Source organism: Nerophis ophidion, linkage group LG11 (genome assembly GCF_033978795.1).
Source record: "Nerophis ophidion isolate RoL-2023_Sa linkage group LG11, RoL_Noph_v1.0, whole genome shotgun sequence".
Lineage (NCBI taxonomy): Eukaryota > Metazoa > Chordata > Actinopteri > Syngnathiformes > Syngnathidae > Nerophis > Nerophis ophidion.
Window position 1 is genome coordinate 1,657,126 of NC_084621.1, and position 26,684 is coordinate 1,683,809.

At 41.4% G+C, this 26,684-nt stretch overlaps 3 protein-coding genes across 3 annotated transcripts in view; 1 reads left to right on the forward strand and 2 right to left on the reverse strand.

Annotated features, from left to right (window-relative positions):
* LOC133561506 (INO80 complex subunit E-like) overlaps positions 1 to 19,473 on the reverse strand; it is a 40,718-nt gene extending 21,245 nt beyond the window's left edge. The window contains exon 1 of the mRNA XM_061914817.1: positions 19,438 to 19,473. The gene's annotated coding sequence lies outside the window, so the exon portion shown is untranslated. The remainder of the gene's footprint in view (positions 1 to 19,437) is intronic.
* vars1 (valyl-tRNA synthetase 1) overlaps positions 1 to 26,684 on the reverse strand; it is a 223,102-nt gene that overhangs the window by 77,163 nt on the left and 119,255 nt on the right. The gene's annotated exons all lie outside the window — the stretch shown is intronic.
* Positions 1,899 to 22,084, forward strand: si:ch73-54f23.4 (zinc-binding protein A33). The gene is made up of 6 exons (XM_061914820.1): positions 1,899 to 2,047; positions 4,946 to 5,041; positions 11,035 to 11,268; positions 11,334 to 11,356; positions 11,459 to 11,574; positions 21,366 to 22,084. The coding sequence occupies exons 1-6, from the start codon at positions 1,943 to 1,945 to the stop codon at positions 21,917 to 21,919; spliced, it is 1,128 nt and encodes a 375-aa protein (XP_061770804.1). The 5' UTR covers positions 1,899 to 1,942; the 3' UTR covers positions 21,920 to 22,084.

Sequence of the window (26,684 nt, forward strand, 5' to 3'; positions counted from 1 at the left end):
CCAAAGCTCCTCATCCCACCCCCAGGATTGTAAATAATGTAAATAATTCAATGTATATACTATGATGATTAACTTGTGTGATGACTGTATTATGTTGATAGTATATATTTGTACCATGAATTGATTAACGTGGACCCCGACTTAAACAAGTTGAAAAACTTATTGGGGTGTTAGCTTTTAGTGGTCAATTGTACAGAATATGTTCTAAACTGTGCAATCTACTAATAAAAGTATCAATCAATCAATCAATCAACCAATCGGTAGGTTGTGAGTTCAAACCCCGGCCGAGTCATACCAAAGACTATAAAAATGGGACCCATCACCTCCCTGCTTGGCACTCAGCATCAAGGGTTGCAATCAGGGTTTAAATCACCAAAATGATTCCCGGGTGCGGCCACCGCTGCTGCTCACTGCTCCCCTCACCTCCCAGTGGGTGAACAAGGGGATGGGTCGAATGCAGAGGACACATTTCACCACACCTAGTATGTGTGTGACAATCATTGGTACTTCAACTTTAATATTCGTGTGATAGCAAAGTCATTATCATATATAAACATAGATTTGATGAAAATACGCATAATACATAGTTACATTTTAAATTTATGAAGGCAAATATAGATCCATCCATCCACCCATCCATCCATCCATTTTCTGCCGCTTAATCCCGTTCGGGGTCGCGGGGGGCGCTGGCGCCTATCTCAGCTACAATCGGGCGGAAGGCGGGGTACACCCTGGACAAGTCGCCACCTCATCGCAGGGCCAACACAGATAGACAGACAACATTCACACTCACATTCACACACTAGGGACCATTTAGTGTTGCCAATCAACCTATCCCCAGGTGCATGTCTTTGGAGGTGGGAGGAAGCCGGAGTACCCGGAGGGAACCCACGCAGTCACGGGGAGAACATGCAAACTCCACACAGAAAGATCCCGAGCCTGGATTTGAACCCAGGACTGCAGGACCTTCGTATTGTGAGGCAGACGCACTAACCCCTCTGCCACCGTGAAGCCCCCATCCACCCATATGAAATATAATTTAGCAATGTGTGCTTATTTAGTCTTTTTATTTTAAATGTTGTTAAAGTGTCCTTTTAATAGCTGACACATAGTCGACCACACAACGTACAATAACTTGGCAGGACACAGCATAGCACCATGAATTATAGATGAGAGAGACTTTTTGCTTTGGTGCACTGTTAGACCTCCTTTTGTGTGTCTGTGGGTTTAAAAGCTTCACAGCTTCAGTTGTAAGAGCACAAAAAACATCATTCCTGTTTGAAATGGAGGAGGGGGATATACTCCAAAAATGCTGATGGTAGGTTTACTGACAGTGACTATTCCTCAGACAGTGCACTGTCACGCAGTGTGCACATCATGCCAAAGAACCATGCTCGTCGGCATGGCAACCGGCCCTCGCACACGCCCATAGTGACAGTGTCATTTCTCACAAAACGCTCATAAATTCCCCCAAAGATGACCTTTTCTCTTTCCGCGGTGTGAAATTCACACATTTTAAAAGGAGAGAGAAGTGAGCACGAGGGGGGCCATTCCCACGAAGAAGGCTGCAGTGTGATCCGGGAGCACTGGCAATCGTTCAGGTCCGCATTGTAAATGAGAATTTGTTCTCATATGTCTTACCTGTATAAAATAAAGTTATATGCATTGGTTCCAATTGATGAGGCGCCTTGTAAATTTAAACATGAAACGTCCCGCCGCCATATCAATGCCCTTTTGTTTCCCGAAATAGCCTCTTCTTTGTCTGCTGCCATATATCACATGGTGCCAAACACTGAGCCAGTCATGCAAAACCCTCCAGGAAGCTGCCCTATACTTTTCTATGACCTTGCTGGAGGTGTTCTATTACTGTTTCACTCGTGATGATCAGTGGGTCACGTCATCTAAGGTGCCCCCTCACTTTAATTTCCATTGCACTCTCTCTATGAGTCCTCTCACTTTGGGTCTGGTCCTGAGTTGCACGCTCACTGGGATGTACCGAAACCATACCAACAATGTTTGTTACAGCGGCCTTCTCTGCGAGTACAAGGTAGGATGCATTTTATATGTATATAAGAGAGTTTTCATTAGCAGGAAAGAGCAGTCAAGGTGTCCCACAGGGATCACTTTTGGGTCCACTTATATTAGCATTATGAATGTCATTCATATCGATATATTGGTCTGGCAAATAATCATCAAATATTTGCTTTTAAAGATTACAACTAAAGTGTATCTTTATTTAAAAGTTGGGTCTGTGGTAATTGAGAATATGTGGAATTTGTTTTCAGGGATGCCCAAACGTTTTGACTCCAAGGGCCAAAGTGTTGTTGGCTACAGGCCAAACACAGCAATTTTCAGCGTGGAACACATACAGCCGAGACCAGGGGTCGGCAACTCAAAATGTTGAAAGAGCCATATTGGACCAAAAATACAAAAAACAAATGGGGTCCGGAGCCGCAAAAAAATGAAAAGCCCGTATATAAGTGTTATAATGAAAGCAACACATGACCTAAGTGCTATAATAGCCTACTATCGAAATGGCAATGTGTCGCAGGCTGAAGCAAATCTTCGTTGACAGAAATGTTGAAATGTAATATTTAAGTTAAAGTACCAATGATTGTCACACACACACACTAGGTGTGGCAAAAATTTTCCTCTGCATTTGACCCATCCCCTTATTCACCCCCTGGGAGGTGAGGGGAGCAGTGGGCAGCAGCAGTGTTGCGCCCAGGAATCATTTGTGTTGATTTAAGCCCCAATTCCAACCCTTGATGCTGAGTCTTTGGTATGACTCGGCCGGGGTTTGAACTCCCAACCTACCGATCTCAGGGCGGACACTCTAACCACTAGGCCACTGAATAGTTATAACTAATAATTAATTAATAATTATTCTACACATTTTTACAACAGGAGTATATCAGTGGCTACCCAGAAGGTGAGATAACTCCTGGAAATTACTGGCTTTTTATGGCCAAAGGTATAGATGTGTGTCCAAATTAAAGGAAACGGCAGGTTGTCTTCTTTTGATAGATTAATTACAATCTTCGGCAAGCTGGGTAATGTTTGCTGTTGTCTGGAACAACATGGCACACAAACAACTGTCTGAAATGCAGCCAATATTACATACATATAATGTGTCAATAGACGTACAAAACTAAATTATATACAAAGAGGATAAAAGTAAAGGATATTAAATAACTTCAAATATAGCTACAAAATGAGGCATAATGATGCAATATGTACATACAGCTAGCCTAAATAGCATGTTAGCATTTATCAGCTTGCAGTCATGTACTCACCAAATATGCCTGATTAGCACTCGAACAAGTCAACAAAGTTCACTTTTGTGCATTCACGCACAGTATACAACTTTTGGTGGACAAAATGAGACAAAGAAGGAGTGGAATATTTTACATGTAAACAAACTGTTGCCTCACAGTACAAACTATGGTGAGTTCAAGAACTGCCGAAATTAGTAGGCCAAAATGATGTTCGCCAAATACTCTCATCAGTGAAGCATACACACAAACATATTAAACAGTGGGCTTTCAAACAAAAAATATACTAAAATAAAATTCTATTCTTCTCCATCTTTTCCCATTTTCAATCCTGTTTTAAAAAGGCTCCAGGGAGTCACTAGGGGGGCACTAAAGAGACGCATGCGGCTTGAAATTTGCGGGTTGCTGACCCCCAGTCTAGATGTAAATTATAAAGTTCATTTATTTCGTGCAAATAACGTGGATAGATGCACATCTGTATTTAGCCTTGCAGACACGCCATCATAATTGTGTGACTTCAAAAGAGGTTGTCAGGTTCAAACACTGATGACATCTATTAAACAAGACACAATGAAGTGAAGTGAATTATATTTATATAGCGCTTTTCTCTAGCGACTCAAAGCGCTTTACATAGTGAAACCTAATATCTAAGTTACATCTTCAAACCAGTGTGGGTGGCACTGGGAGCAGGTGGGTAAAGTGTCTTGCCCAAGGACACAACGGCAGTAACTAGGATGGCACAAGCGGGAATCGAACCTGCAACCCTCAAGTTGCTGACACGGCCGCTCTACCAACCGAGCTATACCGGTTGTATATCAAACAGAGACAGACTTAAATTTGGACTCAGATCTGAGGAGAGACATGGCCACTGTACTGTCTGTACAGGCCTGCACCACGCTCTGACGAAAAAGGTTTACGTCTCCTCTTTTATTTAGATATTCAATGTTTACGCAAAAACACATGTTACAACAGAATTGGGGAGTATGTAAACAGTCATTGTTTTCGGTCACATTGAAGACAAAAGAAGAAGATGCCTCAGGCTGAGGCTCGTCCTGGATTCAGCTTCAGCAGGTGTTTGAGGACAATAGATAACCCCTCCCGTCTCATTCCAACCTACACAGCCGAATCACCCAAGAATTTGCTTGGTGCAACAAACACAGCTCTCATCTGTTCACTGGAAACTCAGAGTGGAAAGTTTTTTGATAATTTACATAACATTTTTCTGACAGAGGTCATTATCAATATTTATTACAAAGGGAAAGCCAACCCTACTCCAAATGGTGGCAGAACCCTGGTGCTTTTAGGAATCTACCACAACAATGCCACATGTGACAAGAGAACTGCTGTTTTTAGCCACCTGTTGCAAAAAACACATGTCGAAGATTCTTTATATGACAGGTGCAATTTTTAGGAAGCTGCCGCAAGAATGTACCCCCCAAATTTTAAAATGAACTTTAGTTCTTACTGTGGAAAAAATAAAAATAAAAATTGAAGTTTCACTGAATGTTGTGTTGTATAGTAACCTATACCTTATGGACTAACTTATTCGTAGTAATAAGTCAATTAATTAAAAAACAACTATCATTCATTTTATGTCTTTTTCAAACTAGGACACCCTTCATTCCAGTAAATAAAATGTGTATTGTTACTGACTACTCTTTATGTTGTAGGACAAGCTTGTGCGGGCTATTAAAAGCATCCAGTATGAGGTGGAGGAGTGCAGGGACGCAGAGACCAAGACTTACGTCCAGTCAGTGGAAATAGAGGTACAATGATCTTGCTGAATTATTCATAGTACACCGTTCTAAGTTGTCTTGTGGCGTTCAATAGACCACAACAATAAGCATATTGTAACATAACCTCACACAACACTTCTCAAAAGTTTTCGTTATTATCATTGAAAATGCAGAATTGAACGCTCAGGTAAGGTTCTCTAATCAAAGATCCTTGATATGATAGGAGCGCTTTGCTGTTTAAAGAACATACTGCAAATAATGCTAGTCAAATATCCTTTATATGGTTAACCCTTCCGTTTCCCCCCATAATTTCCAGAAAGTTTCCCTTAATTTTAAATTTTAAATGTTGACACGTATTTGTATGTGAAATGAGCGTTTTGCTGTTACTAAAGACCTACAGAAAAAACCTACTCAAAGATTCTCTATATAACAAGAGCACTCTGATATTGGTAGGACCCTGATGCAATACACTATACTAGCAGTATACCGCTGTATACCGTCAGTCAAAGATCATCTATATAGCATAAGTATTACGTTTATATATATATATATCTATATATATATATATATATATAGTTCAAGGGTGGACCCCGAGATGCAGAGAATGGAGGCAAGGTTAGCGATAGTCAATCAATCAATCAATCAATGTTTACTTATATAGCCCTAAATCACTAGTGTCTCAAAGGGCTGCACAAACCACCACGACATCCTCGGTAGGCCCACATAAGGGCAAGGAAAACTCACACCCAGTGGGACGTCGGTGACAATGATGACTATGAGAACCTTAGAGAGGAGGAAAGCAATGGATGTCGAGCGGATCTAACAGGATACTGTGAAAGTTCAATCCACAATGGATACAACACAGTCGCGAGAGTCCAGTCCAAAGAGGATCCAAGACACAGCAGTGAGAGTCCCGTTCACAGCGGAGCCAGCAGGAAACCATCCCAAGCATAGGCGGACCAGCAGCGCAGAGATGTCCCCAGCCGATACACAGGCAAGCAGTACATGGCCACCGGATCGGACCGAACCCCCTCCACACGGGAGAGTGGGACATAGAAGAAAAAGAAAAGAAACGGCAGATCAACTGGTCTAAAAAGGGAGTCTATTTAAAGGCTTAGGGTTAGGGTTAGGTACACCATGGAAAATAAAACAAAGGTAGTCTCTCTCAGAGGCTGGCAGGGAAAAGGCCAGGTCGCACACAGCGTGGCAAAACTACTCCTCAAAACAAGGAGGCTAGAAAGAAAACAAAAACACAACGAGGTCAAAATACACGAATACACGAGAGCAACATACCAGGTGAGCTGAATGCGAGAAGAACATGTCAGAGCGGAGTTGAGGAACTATAGTCGGCAGGGACCAGCTGGCGGTGAAGCACTTAAATACTAACGGGACATGATTGGCAGCAGGTGTGCCTAGTGAGGGCCAATAGACTGGGGAAAAAGACTGACAAACCAGATAAGGAGGCAGGGAGAATACAACAAACACAACAATAAGCACTCTATTTTTAGTAATCTGATGCAAAAATTAAACGTAGAGATCCTCTAGTCTACTTGACAGAAACACTGACGTTTTTAAACAAACTATGGGTAAGATCCTCTAATTGACAGGAGCACTCTGCTGTTTCTAGAAACCTGCTGCTAAAACACTAAAGATCATCTATACAACAGGAACACTGCGGTATTTTAAGAACCAATAGAAGAAACATCTAAGATCCTCTGTATGACAGGAACACTGTTTTCAAGAGCCTGCTACAAAAATTATAGTCAAAGATACTCAGGATGTGGGGTGGTATAGTCCTGCCGGGACTAGGATGGTAAAGTGTACTTGGGCAAGACACTTTACCCACCTGCTCCCAGTGCCACCCACACTGGTTTGTACATGTAAAAATTAGAGATTGGGTTTCACTATGAGAAAAAGCGCTATTTAAATATAATTCACTTTACTTAATTTCTCTGTTTAACGCTATAGATAAAAAATCATGTATATGGCATGCGCACTCTTCAATTTTTACGGAACCTGCAGCAAAAAAGCTACATAGAGATCCTCTAGAGCCACCTGGAGAAGAACCACAGAGCAGGAGAGGAAGGCGCAAGGGCTGTCATGGCAACAACTGGAGCCGAGGGCACAAGACCGAAGGAGATGGAGGAGTTTCATCAATGGCCTATGTTCCTCAGGCAATTTAAAGGCCTAAGTGAGTAAATAAGTTATTACACAGGGCTGCAGTTCCTGGGAGGAGGTCAGGCTAAATATAATAATAATAATGTTTAATTTTACTTATAAGGCGCCTTTCTGGGCACTCAAGGACACTGTACACAATCAAAACAATAAAATCAAATTGGATAAAAATGACAAGAACAACGACAAAGATAAATAAGATGATTTCAATGAATAAGCAGTCAGGAATAGGTGTGTTTTGAGTCTTGATTTGAAGAGGGATATTCAGTAATGCCGACGTTGTACCAATCCGTTGTGGTGAAGAAGGAGCTGAGCCGGAAGGCAAAGCTCTCAATTTACCGGTCAATCTACGTTCCCATCCTCACTTATGGTCATGAGCTTTGGGTCATGACCGAAAGGATAAGATCACGGGTACAAGCGGCCCAAATGAGTTTCCTCCGCCGTGTGGCGGGTCTCTCCCTTAGAGATAGGGTGAGAAGCTCTGTCATCAGGGAGGAGGTCAGAATAAAGCCGCTGCTCCTCCACATGGAGAGGAGCCAGATGAGGTGGTTTGGGCATCTGTCAGGATGCCACCCGAACGCCTCCCTAGGGAGGTGTTTAGGGCACATCCAACCGGTAGGAGGCCGCGGGGAAGACCCAGGACACGTTGGGAAGACTATGTCTCCCGGCTGGCCTGGGAACACCTCGGGATCCCCCGGGAAGAGCTAGACGAAGTGGCTGGGGAGAGGGAAGTCTGGGTTTCCCTGCTTAGGCTGTTGCCCCCGCGACCCGACCTCGGATAAGCGGAGGAAGATGGATGGATGGATGGATATTGAGTCTACGGTACGAAGGTCTGGTGGTAAAGAGTTCCAAAGATGTGGGGCAGAGCGGCTGAAAGCTCGGGCACCCATGGTGGACAGTTTAAGTAAGGGGTCAGTGAGATTGATGGCTGAAGAAGATCTTAGGGAACGTGAGAGCGTGGCGACATGGAGGAGGTCAGAGAGATATGACGGAGAGAAGTAATGGATGGCTTTGAAAGTGAGAATTATTTTAAAGTGAATACGATGTTTGATGGGTAGCCAGTGGAGTTGCTGCAGAACAGGGGTGGTGTGCTGGATTGAAGGGGTTCTGGTGATTATCCGGGCTGCAGAGTTCTGGAGAAGCTGAAGTTTTCCGAAGTGACTTGTGAGGGAGACCAAACAGGAGAGAGTTGCAGTAGTCCAGGCGAGATGTGACCAGGCTATGGACTTGTATGGCAGCAGTATGTGGGGTGAGGGATGGGCGAAGTCGATTAATGTTCCGTAGATTAAAGTAAGCACACCGGGTAATGTTTATGTGGGCTTGAAAGGAGAGTGTTCTGTTGAGGATGACACCCAGACTCTTGACTTGGGAGGAGGGGGAGACAGAGGAATTGCCGAGAGCAACGGACAGCTGTTGGTTTTGGCGAGAATGGTTTTTGTACCGAGAAGTAAGATTTCGTTTTTTTTACTATTGAGTTGGAGGAAATTGGATGAGAACCACTGCTAGAGTTCACTGAGGCAGTCTGTAAGGGAGGAAGGAGGAAGAGAAGCAGTTGGGTTGGTTGAAATGTAGAGCTGGGTGTCATCCGCATAACAGTGAAAATGTAATTTAAATTTACGGAAAATACTGCGAAGGGGAAGAATGTAAATGATAAAAAGCAGGGGATCAAGAACAGAGCTCTGGGGGACACCAGAGGAAACGGGAGACGGAGGGGATTTGAATGAACGGAGTTGACCAAACCGAGTGCGGTCGTAGAGGTATGATTTGAACCAGTGAAGGGGTGTGCTTGTGATGCCAATACAGTGAGATCAAAGAGGATTAGGATAGTCAGAAGACCAGAATCAGGAGATCGTTTGTGATTTTTACTAGTGTGGTTTCAGTGCTGTGCAGGGGGCGGAAACCAGACTGGAATTGTATGTGAAATATGAAGGACTCCTTCACTGGAGAAGCCAAACCACCATTTTTATATTCCTACCTCCTGTCTGTGTGTGTGCGCTGGGTCAGGAGAGCACATCCTGACTATAAAAGGAGATGTCCGTGTGTAAGTGTCTGGAAAACAACTGCTTTAAAGGCCTACTGAAATGAGATGTTCTTATTTAAACGGGGATAGCAGCTCCATTCTATGTGTCATACTTCATCATTTCGTCATATTGCCATATTTTTGCTGAAAGGATTTAGTAGAGAACATTGACGATAAAGTTTGCAACTTTTGGTTTTTAATGGGAGCCTCCAACAAAAAGAGCTTTTTGGACCGAGGAAACGACAATTTCCCCATTAATTTGAGCGAGGATGAAAGATTCGTGTTTGAGGATATTGATAGCGACGGACTAGAAAAAAAAACAAAAAAGTAAAAAAAAAAAACGCCATTGCATTGGGACGGATTCAGATGTTTTTAGACACATTTACTAAGATAATTCTGGGAAATCCCTTATCTTTCTATTGGGTTGCTAGTGTTTTAGTGAGTTTAATAGTACCTGGTAGTCTGAGGGGTGTGTCCACGGGTGTCTTGAGGGCAGTGTCTGATGGAAGTCGACGGCAGCATTATGGACGGCACAAGTTCAGCTGATCTCCGGCAAGTGGCGACTTTTTACCACAATTTTCTCACCGAAAACTGCTGGTTGACATTTGGTCGCGATCCATGTTTGCTTGACCGCTCTGATCCATATAGGACTCAGATGCAGAGTAGGGAATATTTCGGCAGGCTTTAATTTTGACAGCTTCCTTTCACCTCCAGAGTTAGGGTAATTCAATATCTACAATAACTAAACGAGTTGGGTAAAAGAGGTTTCAAAAAAAGGAACATCCGAAAATCACTCCGAAAGGAGGATAACACAAAAACAATGACGAACTATGAATATGCTATGAAACTTATCATGAACACAAAAACGCTCCAACAGGAGGAAGAAACAATGGCTATGAAAAATTATACACTTTCTCTAATCTAATAAAGGTTTACAAAAAAAGTCACTCAAAAATTCGAGGAAAGAAAGACTCGTAAGAAAAACTGATAACTCACCACTTTGGCTGTAAAACTAAATAACACACACTCACTCTGCTGAGGAGGAGAAAAAGAGAACTCAAAATAGAAACGAAGGAATCAAGGTATTCAAAACGTGGGACGAGGCAAGGCATGGACGGGATGCTAGAGAGGCACGAATGAACAAGAATCTGGCACAGAACAAGGGGAGGCGTGGGCTTATAAGAGACATGAGGGTAATGGGGAACAGGTGGAAACAATCAGGGGTCATGGAGGACGTCAGACTGATGCCACAAAAGGAAGGGCAAGTGATCTGAAACGAGAGGAGTTACTTTTCAAAGTAAAACATGCAATTCACAAGTGAGAAGAAACCAAGACAAGACATCCCTCTTCAACATAATAAGAGTTAATTTCACTTCACTCGTATCTGCTTTTAATGGTAAGACAGGGCTCTTGCATAATCAGATAGTTGGCACACTGTTGGCTGCACAGTAGCCATGTTTGTTTGGTGGACTACCACTCTGTTGACCGGAAGTAAACATCCCAGAAAAAGTCACGTGACTGAATACGACAAGAGTGAAGTGAATTCTATTTATATAGCGTTTTTCTCTAGCAACTCAAAGCGCTTTACATAGTGAAACCCAATACCTAAGTTACATTTAAACCAGTGTGGGTGGCACTGGGAGCAGGTGGGTAAAGTGTCTTGCCCAAGGACACAACGGCAGTGACTAGGATGGCGGAAGCGGGAATCGAACCTGGAACCCTCACGTATCTAGCACGGCCACTCTACCAACAGAGCTATACCGCCCAAAAACGGCATGTTCTTGCCTGTGTGCTTCAGCATCAATTTTCCGCGTTATCCACATTTCAGAGCCAGTTCGACGGCCTTGAACGAGAAATCCGAGCCGAGTTCGGGAACCTCCATCGTTTCCTGATGGAGGAGGAGTGCAGGGACCTGGAGCGACTGAAGAGGCAGAGAGGGAAACTGCTGAAGCAACTGAAGGATAGAGAGAAGAAAATCTCAGCGCAAAGGAAGGACTTGGAGAAGGCCATCATGGTGCTCAACAACAAACTGGCCGAGGATGAGGGTCCCAAGATGCTGAAAGTGAGAAAAATCGACTATAAAACATTTCCATTTATAAATGGTTTTTTTTCTGCCTTTCCCTGCAGGACATCCAAGATCTTCTCAAAAGGCTCGAGTCACCCGCCGTTTTATTTCGTGTGATGCATGCTGGACATACATCATCTTCACTGTGGAAAGACAATTTAATCAATCTGTCGTCTTGTCCAAACAGGTCTCAGGTCAGATTTGTCCCTCCAACAGAGGTGGACACCGAGGTGCATTCGGGACACATCGTGGGGCCGATACAATACAGAGTATGGAAGCACATGCAAAGCTGCCTCTACCCAAGTAAGGTTATACGTGACATATGTACAATACTGTATACACCAGGGGTCACCAACCTTTTTGAAAGCAAGAGCTACTTCTGGGTACTGATTAATGCCAAGGGCTACCAGTTTGATACACACTTAAATCAATTGCCAGAAATAGCCAATTTGCTCAATTTACCTTTAATAAATGAATCTATATATATAAAAAAAATGGGTATTTCTGTCTGTCATCCCGTCGTACATTTTTTTTCTTTTACGGAAGGTTTTTTGTAGAGAATAAATGATAAAAAAAAAACACTTAATTGAGGAGAAAACACGAAAAAAATTAAAATTCTGAAACGTAGTTAATCTTCAATTTCGACTCTTTAAAATTCAAAATTCAACCAAAAAAAATGGAGAAAAACTAGCTAATTCGAATCTTTTTGGAAAAAATAAAAAATAAAAATTTATGTAACATCATTAGTAATTTTTCCTGATTAAAATTAATTTTAAAATTTTGATGACATGTTTTAAATAGGTTAAAATCCAATCTGCACTTTGTTAAAATATATAACAAATGGGACCAAGCTATATTTCTAATAAAGACAAATCATTATTTGTTATAGATTTTCCAGAACAAAAATTTGAAAAGAAATTCAAGACTTTGAAATAAGATTTAAATTTGATTCTACAGATTTCCTAGATTTGCCAGAATATTTCTATTTTATTTTAATCATAATAAGTTTAAATAAATATTTCACAAATATTCTTTGTCAAAAAAACAGAAGCTAAAATGAAGAATTAAATTAAAATGTATTTATTATTCTTTACAATAAAAAAAATACTTGAACATTGATTTAAATTGTCAGGAAAGAAGAGGAAGGAATTTCTAAGGTAAAAAGGTATATGTGTTTAAAAATCCTAGAATCTGTTTTAAGGTTGTATTTTTTCTCTAAAATTGTCTTTCAGAAAGTTATAAGAAGCAAATTAAAAAAAAAAAAAACATTTATTTTAACAAGTGAAGACCAAGTCTTTAAAATATTATCTTGGATTTTCAAATTCTATTTGAGTTTTGTCTCTCTTAGAATCAAAAATGTCAAGCAAAGCGAGACCAGCTTGCTAGTAAATAAATACAATTAAAAAAATAGAGGCACTGGTAAGTGCTGCTATTTGAGCTATTTTTAGAACAGGCCAGCAGGCTGCTCATCTGGTCCTTACGGGCGACCTGGTTTCCGCGGGCATCGCGTTGGTGACCCCTGGTATACACAATGACACAAAAAAAACATTCATCAATAAAAATCGAATAACTTCCAAAAGTATATTTAGATTAACACAAAAATTAAGCTTCATTAGTTTAAGTCTATGTAGCAGACATCTCTAAAGTTTCAAGTCTGTACCACAAAAACTCTTTGTTTAACTGGCGTTCAAAAAATGTCCTCTAAGTGAGCTCCCCGTTGCTGCAAGCACATTTGGATCCGGCGGGCAAAGTTCTCGATGACCCTCCCACATTCTTCCCTTGGGATCGCTGTTATTGCTGCTGTGATTGCTGCCTTCAGATCAGGGATCATCCGGGGGTTGTTGCCTTAAAGGTATCCCCACAGATAAAAATCTGGGGCGTTCAAGTCTGGTGAATGCGGCGACCACTCCGGGTCACACCTGCGGCTGATCAGTCGGTCAGGGAAACGATGCTGTAGCCATGCCAAAGATTTGTTTGAGGTGTGGGGGGTGGCACCATCCTGCTGGAACCACTGGAGGTCTTTGACGACCCCTCTTCGTCGACTAAGTGCTGTCCAGAATTTGCCAAGCACCTGAACATATCGCTCGGTGTTGTCACAAACCGCCCGTTGTCGTCCTCGAACCAGAATGGTCCATTGATGCCATGTTTGGAGATGGCGACCCATGCACTGCACTCTGCAGAGTGTAATGGCCCTTGAAGACAGTACCCAGGGGGTGTGCTACTCCAGAAGATGTTGTTCTTAGAGTTCACATGACCTGACAGCAGAAAACGTGCCTCATCCAAAAAACAGACAGACAGCAGCGTCAATCTTATCGCAAAAACACTGGCACATGATCACTCGTTTCCTCGGGTCGGCAGGTGTAACCTTTTGCTTCATCTGTAAGGATAGAGGTCGAGATCTGCGATCAAAATTCCCTGCACAGACTGCTGGTTCATTCCAAGCTCCTGACTATGTCGACGCACAGACTTGCGTGGGCTGCGAACAACAGAGTCTCTGACCACATCAACGTTCTGTGGTGATTGTCACAAACCGCTCGTTGTCGTCCTCGAACCAGAATAGTCCAATGATGCCATGTTTGGAGATGGCGACCCATGCAGTGCACTTGACAGAGTGTAATGGCCCTTGAAGACAGTACTCAGGGGGTGTGCTACTCAAGAAGATGTTGTTTTTAGAGTTCACATGACCTGACAGCAGAAAATCTACCTCATCCGAAAACCAGACATTGTCAAGGAAGTCTGGCGCAGCGTCAATCTTATCGCAAAACCACTGGCACATGATCACTCGTTTCCTCATGTCGGCAGGTGTAAGTTTTTGTTTAATCTGTATCCTGTAAGGATAGAGGTCGAGATCTGCGATCGAAATTCTCCGCACAGACTCACAGTTCATTCCAAGCTCTTAACTTCGTCGACGCACAGACTTTGGTGGGTTGCGAACAACTGAGTCTCTGACTGCGTCAACATTCTGTGGTGTTCTTGATGATTTCAGTCGTCCAGAGTGTGATTGTCTGTTAGTATCTTTACGATTGAGGTCATTAACAGTCCCATAGATCCAGAACTTGTTGACCCATCTGTAGATCATTGTGCGGGCAGGAAATTCACGACCTCCAAACCATTCTTTGAATTGCAATTGAGCCGCATGGATAGATTTGTTGTATAGGACTAGATGTTACAACCCCCTACTGCATACTTGAGACACATCTGCGACTCTGGGATAGTCAAGTGAGTGAAGGCCTCTTCTTGGTTATCAAGTGGGCGCCCCCCTTCCTCAGTGTTTCGCTGATAGGCCCACGACACCTCCAGAGGGTTCAGCAGTGAGTCCCAGCGTCCCGGGATCACTCCCTAGATGCCATCAACTCACTTGAAAGCCCAGGTGGAGTCCCTTCGCTTGACCCACAGCCACTGACTCCCCTTTTCAGCGGCTTTGGAGAGGTCTTTTCTGCCTGCCGGTGGGCCTTCCCTCACACTCCCATTTCCCTGAGGAGCCTGGATGTTGAGGTGGCCACAAACCCTCTGCAGCCTACTTCTACTGGGCGTACCCTCGCTTTCCAACCTTGCTGTTGTACATCGGCTGCAAGCTCAGTGTACCTCAGCTTCTTGCGCTCGTAGGCCTCCTCCATTGCACTCTCCCAGGGCACCGTGAGCTCCACGATGTAGACGAGCCTGAGCGAAGCGGACCACAGAACAAGATCTGGCCGCAGGTTGGTGGACGGGACGTCAGTTGGGAAACAGAGCCTCTGGCCCAGGTCTGCCAGCAGTTTCCAGTCCCGTTCCCCGCCTAGCTGTCCAGTCTCTGGTCTTGTGGGGGTGAGGTCGGCTTGACCCTCGCCCTCCCGGACAAATGTTGTTGCCTGCCTACGGGATGACAGGGGAGGAAGGGCATGGACACTTGCCCGTTGATGTTCCAGCACTGCTGCAAGACACTTTAGCACCTGGTTGTGCCGAAAATAGGCCTCAACTATACATTTATTTTCTTCAATAGTCCATGGCATCTCAAAGTTGAAATGTTCTAAATAATTAGAACATTAATTATTCTTCTGAAAAATAAAAATAATTGATTAATTATTTCAAAAGTTATTCAAGTTTAGGTGATGAACGCTTTTTTTGTGTCACCCTTGAACAACATTGTTTTACAACACATACAACCCAGTGCATTCTTGGGATAATTTAGTAGAAAATTATACCAAACATTTTACTTTTGTACAATTTGACAAATCAGCTTTCAGCTTCAGAGCTCTTCTGTCTTTTTGACAATATCTAACTAGCGTTTTTTGCTGTAGGTACTTAAAAATGGAAAGAACGCTCCTGTTATATTGAGGATCCTAGACTCGTGTTTTTGTGGTATCCCTCCAAAAAACCACTGCAGTGCCCCTGTCAAATAATAGATCTTTGACTGGTGTTTTTGCAGTAGATATTTAAAACAACTACAGCACTCCTGTCAAATGAAAGATCTTTCAATTGTATATTTTTGTAGTAGGTCATAAAAAACAGCAGAGCCTTCCTGTTATGCAAATTATCTTTTACTTAAGTTTTTGCTGTAGGTACTTAAAATTTGAAGAACGCTCCTGTTTCATTGTGGATCTTGGACTCATATTGGCAACACTAAATGGTCCCTAGTGTGTGAATGTTGTCTGTCTGTGTTGGCCCTGTGATGAGGTGGTGACTTGTCCAGGGTGTACGCCGTCTTCCGCCCGATTGTAGCTGAGATAAGCACCAGTGCCCCCCGCGATCCCAAAAGGGAATAAGCGGTAGAAAATGGATGGATGGATGGATGGATTCATGTTTTTGTGGTCCCCCCTTAAAACCACTATAGAACCCCCTGTCAAAAAAGGCTCTTTGACTGGTGTTTTCGCAGTAAGTCCTTAAAACCACTACAGCACTCCTGTCGAATACAGGATCTTTGAATGGTATTTTTGCAGTAGGTCCTTAAAACCACAAGAACACTCCTATCAAAGAGGATCTTTGACTGGCATTTTCTAGCAGGTCATTAAAGACAGTTGTGTGCTTTAGTCAAGTAAAGGATAAAAGATCTTTGACTCCCCTTTTACGTAGTAGGTCTTTAAAACCACTCGAGCACTTGTGTCAAATAGAGGATCTTTCATTTGTATTTTTTGCAGTAGGTCATCAAAAACAACAGCGCCTTCCTGTTATATAAATTATATTTGACTTAAGTTTTTTGCTGGAGGTACTTAAAAATTGAAGAACGCTCCTGTTATATTCAGGATCTTGAATTCGTGCCCCCTAAAACCACTATAGTGCCTCTGTCGAAAAAAAGATTCTTTGACTGGCATTTTTGTAGCAGGTCATTAAAAACAGCAGAGTGCTTTACTCAAGTAAAGGACAAAGGACCATGTCAATTAGAGGATCTTTGACTGGATTTTTTTTCCAGGGGGTACTAAAAAACAGAATAGCACTAGTGTGATCTTTGACTCGTGGTTTTGAAGTAGATTATTAAACCCCCCAGAGCCCTTTGTCAAATAGAGGATCTATGACAAATATATATGCAGAAGATCTATAAAAACAGCAGAGCCCTCTTGTCATGTAGAAGATTGTTGACTGGTGTTCTGCTGTAGATTATTAAAAACAGCAAAACAGCAGAGCCCTCCAGTCAAATAGAACATCTTTGACTTGTGTTTTTGTTGTTATTCCTTATAGACAACAGAGAGTTCTTGTCATTTAGAAAATCTTTGACTAGCGTTTGTGTATTAAAACAGCAGATGCCTCCTGTCATATTTTTGACTTAGGTTTTTGCGGTCAGTCCTTAAAAACTGCAGGTTAGTCCTGTTGTATGAAATATCATTCATGAACATTTTAGGTTGTGAGTTCAAACCCCGGCCGAGTCATAGCAAAGACTATAAAAATGGGACCCATGACTTCCCTGCTTGGGACTCAGCATCCAGGGTTGGAATTGGGGGTTAAATCACCAAAAATTATTCCCAGGCGTGGCCACCACTGCTGCTCACTGTTCCCCTCACCTCCCAGGGGGTGATCAAGGGTGATGGGTCAAATGCAGAGAATAATTTGGCCACACCTAGTATGTGTGTGTGTGTGACAATCATTGGTACTTTAATTTGAACTGTAGCTCCTTAAAAACAGTGAAGCACTCCTTTCATATAAAAGATCTTTGACTAACATTTTTGCTGTAGATCAGGTGTGTCAAACGTAAGGCCCGGGGGCCAGGTCAGGCCCGCGAACAGGTTTTATCCGGCCAGCAGGATGAGTTTGTTAAGTATAAAAATGAGCCGAAATTTTGGAATGAAAGAAACTGCTGTTCTAAATGTGTCCACTAGATGTCGCAATAATAACTTTGTAGATTATGCTACATATGTTAAAAAAAAGAAAAAAAAAACATACACCACATGATGTTAGTCCACCAGTCGAGGAAAATGATTAAACTACATAATAACATACTGTAATTTGATGTTGATATTTTTTATTTTGATGGATTAAAAATTATCACCAATTAGTTGACCGATGAACATTATCACATAATTTATTCAGAAAGCATAAATAACGACAAATAGAGTAGAATACTATTAACTGCAACTAGGGATGTCCGATAACATCGGACTGCCGATATTATCGGACGATAAATGCTTTAAATTGTAATATAGGAAATTATCGGTATCGTTTCAAAAAGTAAAATTTAGGACTTTTTAAAACACCGCTGTGTACACGAACGTAGGAAGAAGTACAGAGCGTCTATGAACCTTAAAGGCACTGCCTCTGCGTCTCGGCCCAGTCACATAATATCTACGGCTTTTCACACACCCAAATGAATGCAAGGCATACTTGGCCAACAGCCATACAGGTCACACTGAGGGTGGCCGTATAAACAACTTTAACACTGTTATAAATATGCTCCACACTGTGAACCCACACCAAACAAGAATGAAAAACACATTTCGGGAGAACATCCACACCGTAACACAACATAAACACAACAGAACAAATACCCGGAACCCCTTGCAGCACTAACTCTTCCGGGACGCTACAATAGACTCCCCTCTACCCCCTCACCTCAACCCCGCCCACCTCAACCTCCTCATGCTCTTTCAGGGAGAGCATGTCCCAAATTCCCAGCTGCTGTTTTGAGGCATGTTGAAAAATAAAATGCACTTTGTGACTTCAATAATAAATATGGCAGTGCCATGTTGGCATTTTTTTGCGTAACTTGAGTTGATTTATTTTGGAAAACCTTCTTACATTGTTTAATGCATCCAGCGGGGCATCACAACCAAATTAGGCATAATAATGTGTTCATTCCACGACTGTATATATCGGTTGATATCGGAATCTGTAATTAAGAGTTGGACGATAAAGCAAAAAAGCCATAATCGGACAAGTGGGTGTAAATAAACCTAACAAAATTATAATTTGTACATTTTCAGAATGTGTTTGTTCTACTTTCAAACAAAGAAAACTATCTGAAGTTGTCTTTATTTTTAAGTTATCGTGCCAGGATTTTATGAGTAGATTTTTCTCCATGTGCCGCCCATCTAAAAAGAGTTTGATACCACTGCTATAGAGCATTAAAAACAACAGCTTTTTGCTCTTGTTGGTTCTCAAATGGGGGTACGCCTACCCCTGGGGGTACTTGAAAGTATGCCAAGGGGTACGTGAGATTTTTTTTTAAATATTCTAAAAATAGTATAAAATAGTCTAAAAATAGCAACAAATTAAAAATCCTTTATAGACATATTTATGAAATATGAATGAAAGTTCATAAACTGTGAAAATGTTAAGGCTGGGCGAAAATGAGGACTCAGGTGCAGACTTGATTTAATTAAATTTCTATGCTATCTCTAGAACAGAGTGATCAAAACAAAGTGGCTACAAAATCTGAGATATATTTGAGGAACAAAAGGAAGGTAGCAAAGGGCATAAGGCCAAAAACAGAAAAATCACCCCATAAGGAGGAAAAAGGCAATAACAACATTTCTATACGAATCTAATAGCGAAAAGCAACAATGTACAATTATCTACAAAAGGAAAATCAATCATGCAAAGGAGTCGAGAAGGCAGTAAACTAAAGACGCTCCAGAAGGAGGGAAAAGGAAAACACGGCACTATGAACTAGATACAAATTACTAGCATGAAAAATTTTAGCAACAGAAAATCACTCTCTCAGAGGAAACAAAGAAATCAATAAATAAAGTGAGACAATACTTATCAAAGTTGGTACGAGGCTGTGCACAAGGCTGGAGGCACAAAGCGAGACAATATACTCTGGCACAAGACAAGAGGAGGACCAGACATTTATACGATGAGGGAGGGGGACACAGGTGGGCACAATCAGGCAATCAGGAGAGAGAGCAGTGACACGGGAGGAAAGGCAAGTGGCCTGAAACGAGAGGGAGAGTTAACCTTTCAAAATAAAACAGGAAATGACAAGACATGAAACCAGACAAGACTTCACCCAAGTGTGACAGAAAAGAAATGCAACAATGCAATATTCATTTTTGTGGACATGTTCCATAAATATTGATGTTAAAGATTTCTTTTTTTGTGAAGAAATGTTTAGAAGTAAGTTGATGAATCCAGATGGATCTCTATTACAATCCCCAAAGAGGGCACTTTAAGTTGATGATTACTTCTATGTGGAGAAATATTTATTTAGAATTGAATCACTTGTTTATTTTTCAACAAGTTTTTAGTTATTTTTTTAATATCTTTTTTTGCAAAGAGTTCAAGAAAGACCACTACAAATGAGCAATATTTTGCACTGTTATACAATTTAATAAATCAGAAACTGATGACATAGTGCTGTATTTTACTTCTTTATCTCTTTTTTTCAACCAAAAATGCTTTAGGGGGTACTTGAATTAAAAAAAATGTTCACAGGGAACCTTTTTTGGCTGAGAGAGCCAAGAAGCCAAATATTTTCAAATGTATTTCCGTAAGAGCCATTAATAATAAAACCTTTTTTACACTGAACACAACTAATCACGTGCATTTTTAAGTAAAACCAACATTTCTAGGGTATAATAAGTCTGTTATTCTCTGTAATAACATTGTTATTCTGAAGCTAACTGTGGAGGGCGTGTGGCCTGCGGGCCTGCAGCGAAGCGGGGTGTGCCAGGACCGGCCTCGAAATCAGCGACAGCTGCGTAGTCGGCCTACTTGGGCCTTGTTATCTAATCACCTGTCGCTATGTTATAAGCAGCAGCCATGAGGAGAGACGGGGTTGGGGCTGGAGCCAGAGTGCGAGCGAGAACGAAAGAGAAAAAGACAATTGCTGGAAAGCTTATTGAAAAATAAAACAATATTGTAACCCTGAAACAGGCACTCATGTCGGTGCTTGGTGGTCTGAAGAACCCCCAGGAGGACTAGCCCCACACTAATCAATAATAAATAAATAACTTTTCACCATTAACGCAATTTCTTGAACAGGTGCGGTGGAAAACGGATGAATGGATTAAAATGCATGAGAATTTTTTATATTTTGATCGTTACTTTTAACACTGTGATTACAAGTGGAATTATTCATTACTTATCGTGTTAAGCAATGTCAGTTCAGATTTATCTGAGAGCCAGATGCAGTCATCAAAAGAGCCACATCTGGCTCTAGAGCCATAGGTTCCCTACCCCTGTTCTAGAGGATCTTTAGAAGTCTTTTAGGCCTGATGTACAATCAACCCATGAATTGCCATGAATTGATTAACGTGGACCCCGACTTAAACAAGTTGAAAAACTTATTGGGGTGTTACCATTGGGGCGGTATAGCTCGGTTGGTAGAGTGGCCGTGCCAGCAACTTGAGGGTTGCAGGTTCGATTCCCGCTTCCGCCATCCTAGTCACTGCCGTTGTGTCCTTGGGCAAGACACTTTACCCACCTGCTCCCAGTGCCACCCACACTGCTTTAAATGTAAGTTAGATATTGGGTTTCACTATGTAAAGCGCTTTGAGTCACTAGAGAAAAGCGCTATATAAATATAATTCACTTCACTTCACTTCACCATTTAGTGGTCAATTGTAGGGAATATGTACTGTACTGTGCAATCTACTAATAAAAGTATCAATCAATCAATCAATCAATCAATCAATCAATCAATTAAACCCCTCATAAAGACAGATGTTGCCTGTGTTTGCTTCCAGATATTACATCTGTGACTTTTGACCCCGAGACGGCCCACCCTCTACTATCTGTGTCGCCGTCACTCAGCTCGGTTTGTTTCGATGAGGCAAAAGAGCCAAAGGCTTGCCAGCCCAACCCCAAACGCTTCCAGTACTACTACTCCTTGCAGGGCCGGGAGGGCTTCATCACGGGGCGTCACTACTGGGAGGCGGAGGTGGGCTACAAAACGGCATGGAAGCTGGGCGTGGCCCGAGAGGACGTTCCACGAGGGGAGATGACGACCACGGGAACCTCCAGCGGCCTTTGGACTTTGGCCATGAAGGATGGAGCCGTCCTGGCTTGCGTTGACCCTCAACCTGTCAGAATCAAGGCCTCGGTCCGCCTGGCTCGCGTCGGAGTGTTTTTAGACTGCGAAAAGGAGGAGGTGTCTTTCTATAACGCGGAGACCATGGCACATGTCTTCACCTTCCTGACAGGAACGATTCTGGCCCCACTCTTCCCCTTCTTCAACCCCTGTGACGCCGACAATGGAAGGAACACAGCGCCAATTAGCATCTTCAGCCCCTCGCTATGACAAGAGACTGAATTTTTATACACTCATTTTTTCCTGTGTCGCCGTTCCGTTCTAACGGTACCGGCAACATTTCTGGATGAAAACGACCCGGTATAATTATTTCACTGTTGTGTTGAAAGCAGACTTGCCAACCTTGAGACTTCCAATTTCGAGAGGTGGTGGGGTCGGGGGTGGGGCGGGGTCGTGGTTGGCGGCGGGCGTGATTGGGGGCGTGGTTAAGAGGGGAGGAGTTTATTTACAGCTACAATTCACCAATTTCTCATATATATATATATATATATATATATATATATATATATATATATATATATATATATATATATATATAAAAGAAATACTTGACTTTCAGCGAATTCTATCTATATATATACAGTATATACAGTATATGTAAATAAATACTTGAATTTCAGTGTTCATTTATTTACACATATACACACACATAACACTCATCTACTCATTGTTGAGTTAAGGGTTGAACTGTCCATGTTTCTTCGATTCTCTGTCACTATTTTTCTAACCATATGCATGTACAGTAGATGGCAGTATTGTCCTGTTTAAGAGTGTCACAATATTGCTGTTTACGGCAGACGAACTGCTTTACAGTAGACGAAAACGTGACTGCTGTTGTTGTGTGTTGTTATCGCGCTGGGAGGACGTTAATGAAACTGCCTAACAAATAAACCCACATAAGTAGGGACGGCGTGGCGCAGTGGGAGAGTGGCCGTGCGCAACCCGAGGGTCCCTGGTTCAAATCCCACCTAGTACCAACCTCGTCACGTCCGTTGTGTCCTGAGCAAGACACTTCACCCTTGCTCCTGATGGGTGCTGGTTGGCGCCTTGCATGGCAGCTCCCTCCATCAGTGTGTGAATGTGTGTGTGAATGGGTAAATGTGGAAGTAATGTCAAAGCGCTTTGAGTACCTTGAAGGTAGAAAAGCGCTATACAAGTACAACCCATTTATCATTTATTTATAAGTAACCAAGAATTCACCCTCGATCATTCTATCAATCAATCAATGATTATTTATATAGCCCTAAATCACTAGGGTCTCAAAGGCCTGCATAAACCATAACACAAACCACAACGACATCCTTGTGTAGAGCCCACGTAAGGGCGAGGAAAACTCACACTCAGTGGGATGTCGGTGACAATGATGACTATGAGAAACCTTGGAGAGGACCGCATAGGGCAACTACAGTTATAACGTCATTGGGCAGACACCCTGTTTATATTGTGGGAAAGCGGACGTGAAAACAGGCTGTCCTCACTCAGGTCCGCATGGAGCTGGAGGTGGCGTGGCCTCCAGCTACGACTGAATTTAAGGAGATTTTTGGGAGAAAATTTGTCCCGGGAGGTTTTCGGGAGAGACGCTGAATTTCGGGAGTCTCCCGGAAAATCCGGGAGGGTTGGCAAGTATGGATATATCACTAAGCTTTATAGACCTTGGTTGTGAAAAGCTCCTTCCGCGTCTGTGGAAACGCTTCCCGCCCACACTGCCTGGTGCCTCGTCTGAGCTGCTGTGACGTAGATGACCATAATAACTAATTAGATGACCATAGTAACTAATTAGATGAACATAACTAATTAGATGACCATAGTAACTAATTAGATGACCATAATAACTAATTAGATGACCATAGTAACTAATTACATGACAATAGTAACTAATTAGATGACCATAGTAACTAATTACATGACCATAGTAACTAATAAGATGACCATAGTAACTAATTAGATGACCATAGTAAGTAATTAGATGACCATAATAACTAATTAGATGACCATAGTAACAAATTAGATAACCATAGTAACTAATTAGATGACCATAGTAACTAATTAGATGACCATAGTAACTAATTAGATGACCATAGTAACTAATTAGATGACCATAGTAACTAATTAGATGACCATAGTAACTAATTACATGACCATAGTAACTAATTAGATGACCATAGTAACGAATTAGATGACCATAATAACTAATTAGATGACCATAGTAACTAATTACATGACCATAGTAACTAATTAGATGACCATAGTAACGAATTAGATGACCATAGTAACTAATTAGATGACCATAGTAACTAATTAGATGACCATAGTAACTAATTAGATGACCATAGTAACTAATTAGATGCCCATAGTAACTAATTACATGACCATAGTAACTAATTGCATGACCATAGTAACTAATTAGATGACCATAGTAACTAATTAGATGCCCATAGTAACTAATTAGATGCCCATAGTAAGTAATTAGATCACCATAGTAAATAATTAAATGACCATAGTAACTAATTAGATGACCATAGTAACTAATTGCATGACCATAGTAACTAATTAGATGACCATAGTAACTAATTAGATGACCATAGTAACTAATTACATGACCATAGTAACTAATTAGATGACCATAGTAACGAATTAGATGACCAGAGTAACTAATTAGATGACAATAGTAACTAATTACATGACCATAGTAACTAATTAGATGACCATAGTAACGAATTAGATGACCATAGTAACTAATTAGATGACAATAGTAACTAATTAGATGACCATAGTAACTAATTAGATGACCATAGTAACTAATTGCATGACCATAGTAACTAATTAGATGACCATAGTAAGTAATTGCATGACCATAGTAACTAATTAGATGACCATAGTAACTAATTAGATGACAATAGTAACTAATTACATGACCATAGTAACTAATTAGATGACCATAGTAACGAATTAGATGACCATAGTAACTAATTAGATGACAATAGTAACTAATTAGATGACCATAGTAACTAATTAGATGACCATAGTAACTAATTGCATGACCATAGTAACTAATTAGATGACCATAGTAACTAATTGCATGACCATAGTAACTAATTAGATGACCATAGTAAGTAATTAGATGACCATAGTAACTAATTAGATGACCATAGTAACTAATTAGATGACCATAGTAACTAATTAGATGACCATAGTAACTAATTACATGACCATAGTAACTAATTAGATGACCATAGTAACTAATTAGATGACCATAGTAACTAGTATATCATCCATAAGCGCAGATTCCAACCATTGAAATGTTTTGTACAGTTGAAGACTTACGATCATTATAAAACATGAGTGCACATCATAATGGATGCGACACTTTCCATCTTAAAGATCTAAAAAAAAAAATATTTGGGAATGTTCGGCGGGCCAGATTGAAAAGCTTAACGGGCCGCATGTGGCCTCAGGGCCTTAATTTGCCCAGGTCTGGGTCAGATAATAACAAACACAACATGCTTTGTGTTTATCAAGAGGGAGGAGACATGAAAAGAACTCAAGAAAAAATGCCAGCTAGCAATTTAAAGTCAGAGAGTAAATTTCCACTGTGTTTGACTTACCTCTCTTTTTTGGAATGGAAAACGGAATCCCCCTCGTCTCAGACTTTGCATAATCAGTTTTTTTCATGTAACCTGCTTTCTGCAACCCCCCCTGCAGCAGTGACGTGCGGTGAGGTTCATGGCTGGTGAGGCACTGACTTCATCACAGTCAGATTTACAAACACATGAACCCTAAAGAGGATCTTATTCACCATTTGATTGGCAGCAGTTAACGGGTTATGTTTAAAAGCTCATACTAGTATTCATTACACATACAAACTGTAGCACACAAAAAAGCACATTTAATTAAAAAATTAAAAAAAAAAAAAGTTATAATGGTCTTACCTTTACTTATAAATGAAGTCCATGCGCTGCACCTTCTGAACAAAAGCATTGATAACTTGTTTATACAAGTCTTCCTTATCTTTCTTCAGTTTTAAAAGTCTCAATGGAGATCACTGTCTGAAGCAAACCTTTTAGCTCAGGCGTTGGTCTTCCTTTAATTATTACCTCCTGCTTCAATTGAAAGTCCAGTTTAGAAAACTGTTTTATTTTAGATATGTAATCATCCGTGTTAAAAGTCCAGGGGAGAGGACAAAATAAACAATCGCTCCCGCTGCTTTTGACTTGCTAACTGTAGCTTGTTGTCACTTCTTCTGCAGCCGAGTAATCGCAAGAATGATCCCTGGGATCACTAGCGCCCTCTACCACCATGAGGCGGGAGAACAGGTGCCTCACACAGTGCGTCTTCGCAGCCGTATTATGATTGCCCAGCACAAGAAATACGTTACACACATAAAGTTGTTGACAAAATACACTGTAAATTATATACCTCAGCTAACTAAACTATGGAAATGTATAATATAATTTATATAGCAATATGGTCTCACTGCACAGCAGCCAGCAGTTAGCAGAGTCATTGCGCAATCCATGGTGAGGCTCAACTGGTTGCTGCCTCACCGCAAGTCTCTTCTCAGTATTTGAACGGCAAATGTGAAAATTCTGCGATTTTGAATAAAAATAATCTAAAACTGGTGAAGTTAAATGGAAAATAACTTTATAGAATATCAATCAATCAATCAATCGTTTACTCATATAGCCCTAAATCACTAGTGTCTCAAAGGGCTGCACAAACCACTACGACATCCTCGGTAGGCCCACATAAGGGCAAGGAAAACTCACACCCAGTGGGACATCGGTGACAATGATGACTATGAGAACCTTGGAGAGGAGGAAAGCAATGGATGTCGAGCGGGTCTAACATGATACTGTGAAAGTTCAATCCACAATGGATCCAACACAGTATAATCACAGAATAATCACTGGATACCGTTGTGGTTTGTGTTGTGACACTAGTGATTTAGGGCTATATAAAATATTGATTGTTTGAT

Excerpts from the sequence above, each read along its gene's own strand:
- si:ch73-54f23.4 (XM_061914820.1), top strand. The coding sequence starts at position 1,943 with ATGAGTCCTCTCACTTTGGGTCTGGTCCTGAGTTGCACGCTCACTGGG. Across the intron at positions 5,042-11,034 it reads TCCAGTCAGTGGAAATAGAG|AGCCAGTTCGACGGCCTTGA; the intron begins GTACAATGATCT and ends TCCACATTTCAG. Across the intron at positions 11,575-21,365 it reads GCAAAGCTGCCTCTACCCAA|ATATTACATCTGTGACTTTT; the intron begins GTAAGGTTATAC and ends GTTTGCTTCCAG.